Here is a 6,698-nt window from a genome sequence, read left to right as displayed (position 1 = left end):
CCATTTGCTAAACACAACTCTTGAGCTTGATCGAAAGGACCACTAAAATAAAAAGTATATAGACCCATTTAGAGTTCATCGGCACAAAGTAAGCAGGCCAATTAGCACAAGAATTAGAGAAAGCCTACAGAAAATGAGTGCAAGGCACCAATTATATACAATGCCTACAAGTAGTATTCAACCCCCTGCAGATTTAGCAGGTTTAATAAGATGCAAATAAGTTAGAGCCTTCAAACTTCAAACAAGAGCAGGATTTATTAACAGATGCATAAATCTTACAAACCAAAAAGTTTTGTTGCTCAGTTAAATTTTTATAAATTTTAAACATAAAAGTGTGGGTCAATTATTATTCAACCCCTAGGTTTAATATTTTGTGGAATAACCTTTGTTTGCAATTACAGCTAATAATCGTCTTTTATAAGACCTGATCAGGCCGGCACAGGTCTCTGGAGTTATCTTGGCCCACTCCTCCATGCAGATCTTCTCCAAGTTATCTAGGTTCTTTGGGTGTCTCATGTGGACTTTAATCTTGAGCCCCTTCCACAAGTTTTCAATTGGGTTAAGGTCAGGAGACTGACTAGGCCACTGCAACACCTTGATTTTTTGCCTCTTGAACCAGGCCTTGGTTTTCTTGGCTGTGTGCTTTGGGTCGTTGTCTTGTTGGAAGATGAAATGACGACCCATCTTAAGATCCTTGATGGAGGAGCGGAGGTTCTTGGCCAAAATCTCTAGGTAGGCCGTGCTATCCATCTTCCCATGGATGCGGACCAGATGGCCAGGCCCCTTGACTGAGAAACAGCCCCACAGCATGATGCTGCCACCACCATGCTTGACTGTAGGGATGGTATTCTTGGGGTCGTATGCAGTGCCATCCAGTCTCCAAACGTCACGTGTGTGGTTGGCACCAAAGATCTCGATCTTGGTCTCATCAGACCAGAGAACCTTGAACCAGTCAGTCTCAGAGTCCTCCAAGTGATCATGAGCAAACTGTAGATGAGCCTTGACATGACGCTTTGAAAGTAAAGGTACTTTATGGGCTCGTCTGGAACGGAGACCATTGCGGTGGAGTACGTTACTTATGGTATTGACTGAAACCAATGTCCCCACTGCCATGAGATCTTCCCGGAGCTCCTTCCTTGTTGTCCTTGGGTTAGCCTTGACTCTTCGGACAAGCCTGGCCTCGGCACGGGAGGAAACTTTCAAAGGCTGTCCAGGCCGTGGAAGGCTAACGGTAGTTCCATAAGCCTTCCACTTCCAGATGATGCTCCCAACAGTGGAGACAGGAAGGCCCAACTCCTTGGAAAGCGTTTTGTACCCCTTGCCAGCCTTGTGACCCTCCACGATCTTGTCTCTGATGGCCTTGGAATGCTCCTTTGTCTTTCCCATGTTGACCATGTATGAGTGCTGTTCACAAGTTTGGGGAGGGTCTTAAATAGTCAGAAAAGGCTGGAAAAAGAGATAATTAATCCAAACATGTGAAGCTCATTGTTCTTTGTGCCTGAACTACTTCTTAATACTTTAGGGGAACCAAACAGAATTCTGGTGGGTTAAGGGGTTGAATAATAAATGACCCTCTGAAAAGACTTTTCACAATTTAAAAAAAATAAATAAACAAAGAAATAACATTCTTTTTTGCTGCAGTGCATTTCACACTTCCAGGCTGATCTACAGTCCAAATGTCACAATGCCAAGTTAATTCCAAATGTGTAAACCTGCTAAATCTGCAGGGGGTTGAATACTACTTGTAGGCACTGTATGTATGTATGGTTCTCGGTAGTCTATATCAGTAATACACATGTATCATGATGATTTTTATTTTCATGCTCTCCAGCCTTGTATATCCTGTCTCTTACTATTCCTTTTAAAGGGAGTATAATCTAACCTCTTTTTCCCATCTTTCAGGATACATCGGGGGCATTACAGAATGCAGTAGATAAGCCCCTGATGCTGGTGGGCTTAGTTCACCTTCGATTTTGGGGGTGACAGGTTCCCTTTAAATACTTTTTAATCATATTCAATAAAAAATGATTTTTTTATTAAAGCTATTGGTGCCTTGCACTCATTTCTCTGTAGGCTTTTTCTAAAATAAAAAGTAGTTGTAAAATCATAGATTCAAAAATCCACACAGTAGGTTTCCATGAAGCTATATTCAATGAATATTATACATGTTGTGCCTGTGCTGACAATAGTCAGATCTTTACTCCAGATCATGAAACTACTACTGAGGCGTCTGTGTTCAGATAACAAAACCCTCTAGGATGGCAGGAGTCCTAAGACCAGCCCGCCAGAAAGAAGCTCGGAAGATTCTCATCTTCATTTGTCACTTGCAGCACATGCATTATCCCAGGGGCAGTGAACTGTAGCAGAGGTGCAGAAAAGTGTCATTTACATTTCCTGGATATGAAATAAGGAGGAGCTCCGGGCTCATGTAATTCTAGCAGCCACAGCAGATGGTTTTGCAGTTGCAGTTATCATCAGCACAGAAACTTCCATCTGGGAACCTGATACAACTTTTTAATCTCTCCTCTTCCAAAGTTATGATGTTATTATAATCCATCTTCCTAACTCGTATGCAATCATCATGGCAGCAAATCTAACAAGCAGACGACTTTTACACCAGCTCCTCATCAAACAGCAGGGACCTGCAAGAATCTGCCTCTGGAGAAGACTTGGGGTGAGATCCTGTGCCTCATACCACACACAGAAGGTGCAGCCATCCTACCAAACTCCAGGACCCCAATGGGATGTCCATTCCTACATGCCAGAATCCACTGCCCTGCCCAGGGTGCAGACCTTCCAGGATCTCCTGCAGTTCTCACATGAAGACCCTGAGACATTTTGGGGTGTTCTTGCCAGGGAAAGGCTGACTTGGGTAAAACCCCACCAGAAAGTTAAAGACTGTGACTTTAATGAAGGCCGGGTGCAATGGTTCCTTGGTGGACAGCTGAATGTATCTGGTGAGTGTATCTTTGGGATAACTATGACTAATGTATGGGATCACGTATGGGAAGTAGGGGGGATCAAGGATGGGGAGTAGGGGGGATCAAGGATGGGGAGTAGGGGGGATCAAGGATGGGCAGTAGAGGGGATCAAGGATGGGCAGTAGAGGGGATCAAGGATGGGCAGTAGGGGGCATCAAGGATGGGCAGTAGAGGGGATCAAGGATGGGGAGTAGGGGGGATCAAGGATGGGCAGTAGGGGGGATCAAGGATGGGCAGTAGAGGGGATCAAGGATGGGCAGTAGAGGGGATCAAGTATGGGCAGTAGAGGGGATCAAGGATGGGCAGTAGAGGGGATCAAGGATGGGCAGTAGGAGGGCTCAAAGATGGTCAGTAGAGGTGATCAATGATGGGCAGTAGAGGGGATCAATGATGGGCAGTAGAGGGGATCAATGATGGGCAGTAGGGGGGATCAAGGATGGGCAGTAGGGGGGCTCAAGGATGGGCAGTAGAGGAGATCAAGCATGGGCAGTAGAGGGGATCAAGGATGGGCAGTAGAGGGGATCAATGATGGGCAGTAGAGGGGATCAAGGATGGGCAGTAGAGGAGATCAAGCACGGGCAGTAGAGGGGATCAAGGATGGGCAGTAGGAGGGCTCAAAGATGGTCAGTAGAGGTGATCAATGATGGGCAGTAGAGGGGATCAAGGATGGGAAGTAGAGATCAAGCATGGGCAGTAGAGGGGATCAAGGATGGGCAGTAGGAGGGCTCAAAGATGGGCAGTAGAGATCAATGATGGGCAGTAGAGAAGATCAAGGATAGGCAGTAGAGAGGCTGAAAATAATAACGATATCATTAGATTTACATGGTTTTCAATATAACAGTATTATTTCAGGAGCTGAAAGAGTTAAAAACGATCATTCTTATGGGATGGTGGCTGAATCTTATTTCACTCTCCTGAGTTACACTTGCAGCTGTAATGATCAGATCATGGCAGAGTCACTTGTACAGAGAGGATCTGATATTTCCAATGCCCTTTAACCCTAGAGATGCCTTGTTGGGTCTCCATATGGAAGCTAGTCACGGATCTAGAGGACACAAGCTTGGTTATGTGCACAGAACGGTCACCAGGGCCATTCCGTCTGCTTCTGGGTAAAACTTCAAGGCATTTGTTCACTTTTCAAAAGTTTCAGTTTCCTGCAGCAGATTTAAGATGTTTGTGTGGGAGCAGAAAGGGTTAAAAGTGTCTTGGGTTTGTCTTGGCCTCCACAACAGTGACACCGCTTGTGCTGCTCTCACCAGGAGGGATGGGCTCGGATGCTGCAACTGATTGGTTAAGATCACACAAGAGTGGGCGTGTCACTGCTCATTCCTGAGGCGCGTCTGCCCTCGTCACATGCTGCTGATGTAGAGTTTGTGTCTCCCGCCCGCCCGCAGCAGTGTGAGGGGACGGCGCAGCCCGGGACGGCGTCACTGGTACTTCCCGGCAGGAAATCAGTTCTAATGTGCACTGGCTTCTATGAGCTCACGCGTTATACCCGGATCAGACAGGGGCACGAGGGGTACAGCCTGGGTGCAGCTGCGGGCAGGGCTGGGTGCAGTCAGTGTCTGTAGTGGGCGTCACTGTCCTGTTATGTACTTTATGCAGATTTGTTCCAGTGAAGGGGCATGGCAGGGTGTGGCAATCACGTGCCCATCACAGGGGTGTGTGCCCAGCTTCAGGGCATGATGTACAAATCACAGATCCAGACTTTAAAGGGAACCTGTCACCAAAACAATCTAATAATCTGCAAATATGGAGTTAATCTGCAGGTTAACAGCGATATTAACCAGCCCGGCGCCTGCACTTAGTGGAAATAACCCTTAGGCTATGTGCACACGTTGTGGATTTTGCTGCGGATCCGCAGCGTTTCTGCAGCTGCGGGTCCGCAGCAGTTTCCCATGAGTTTACAGTTCAATGTAAACCTGCGGGAAACCGAAAACGCTGTGCACATGCTGCGGAAAAAAACGCACTGGAACACAGCGGTTTACAATCCGCAGCATGTCACTTCTTTGTGCGGAATTGCGGCGATTCTGCAAACATAGGAATGCATTGATCCGCTTACTTCCCGCATGTGGCTATGCCCACCATGCGGGAAGTAAGCGGATCATGTGCAGATGGTACCCGGGGTGGAGGAGAGGAGACTCTTCTCCAGGCCCTGGGAACCATATTTGTGTAAAAAAAAAAAGAATTAAAATAAAAAATAATGATATACTCACCTCTCAGCGCTGCACGCGGCCTTCCAGTCGCAGGGTTGCTATGCGTGCAGGACCTGCGATGACGTCGCGGTCACATGACTGTGACGTCACGAAGGTCCTTCTCGCATAGCATCTTTGGAACCGGACCGCCGCGTGCAGCGCCGAGGAGATCGGGATGTCGGAGGGTGAGTACAACCATTTTTTAAATTATTTTTAACATTACTATTGATGCTGCATATGCAGCATCAATAGTAAAACAAGTGCAGGAGTAAACCCGAAGCGGAAACCAAAAGACAAACCGCGATAAATCTGCAGGGATAACCATAGCGGTTTTGCCCTGCAAATTTATCAAATCCGCTGCGGGAGAACCCGCAGACGACCCTTCCTACGTGTGCACATAGCCTTAGGCTATAATCCTGCAGTCCTTGTGTGAGACTGCAGCTTTGTGAATCCTCACAGCGTGCACACATGCACCAACTAGACGTGCGCGACCTCGCTCAGTGCTAGAGTAGTGGGTTATGTATAGTTGGAATATGCCCAGAAGTATGCAAGTCACATACTTGCAGTCACATGACCGCCTGTGCTGGTGCTGATTCTTTCTGTTAGGTAAAACATGTCTTTAAACAGGCAGGGAAATGTTTTACCTCACAGATAGAATGTTTGGGTCCGGTGGGTTCAGCTGAACACTTACAAAAAGTTTGCGAACCAGAACAGTACCTGTACCCAGACCCCATTCACTTGAATGGGGGGCCTGAACATCCATTGTTTGCCAAGCTGTCATGTGCATGACAGTGCAGCAAACACTGCCTCTGATCAGTGGTAAAATCATTACCGACGGTCAGACAGCCACTTTTCTCATGGTGTCAAATGACAGCGTGAGACCGCAGCTGCAATCGGAGGTAAAAAGTTTACCTCCAATCACTGGCGTCGGCTAATGGGACTACTACTCCAGCCTACACATGTTGCCATAAATTGGGAGTATTCATCAGCCGGCGCCTGCATTCTAAATAAAGTATTAAAAGAAAAAAAATGGTGTAGGTTCCCTTGTATTTTTGATAACCAGCCAGGCCAAACTGACTACTGCGGACTGCACACTCAGCTGTCAGCTTTAGCAAGGCTGGTTATCAAAAATAGATGATTTTAATAATGATTTTCCCACCGGTCAGAGGCAGTGTTTGCCGCACTGTCATGCACATGACAACGCAAGAAACACCCGGTGTTCGGGGTGCCGAACCCAAACAGTAACATGGACTTTATGGTGAAGTCTGTGTTTGGGGTCTGTGCCCAAACTGTAGGTGTTCGGTACAGACCCCGAACTTTACTGTTCGGGTTCGCCCACCTCTAGTTATGACAGATGTAACGCATTGTCTTACATCACTGGTTGGTTTACAACAGCAAATTTCAAATTAATATCGGGCAGACGGATGTTTCCTCTCTATGGATAGATAAAATCGTGATAAAAAACTTGACGGTAATATCTCCTGCCTGGGAGCCCCAGGGGTGAAAATAATGTAGAAGTTGA

General features: G+C 46.8%; 1 protein-coding gene across 1 annotated transcript in view; it reads left to right on the top strand.

Annotated features, from left to right (window-relative positions):
- Positions 1-2,428: 2,428 nt before the first annotated feature.
- ACSS1 (acyl-CoA synthetase short chain family member 1) overlaps positions 2,429-6,698 on the top strand; it is a 131,731-nt gene continuing 127,461 nt past the window's right edge. The window contains exon 1 of the mRNA XM_077282848.1: positions 2,429-2,957. Coding sequence (XP_077138963.1) covers positions 2,582-2,957 — 376 coding nt within the window. The 5' untranslated portion in view covers positions 2,429-2,581. The remainder of the gene's footprint in view (positions 2,958-6,698) is intronic.

Source organism: Ranitomeya variabilis, chromosome 2 (assembly GCF_051348905.1).
Source record: "Ranitomeya variabilis isolate aRanVar5 chromosome 2, aRanVar5.hap1, whole genome shotgun sequence".
Lineage (NCBI taxonomy): Eukaryota > Metazoa > Chordata > Amphibia > Anura > Dendrobatidae > Ranitomeya > Ranitomeya variabilis.
Note: the sequence above shows the minus strand (reverse complement) of the source record. Positions and strands in the feature narration are given on the sequence as shown.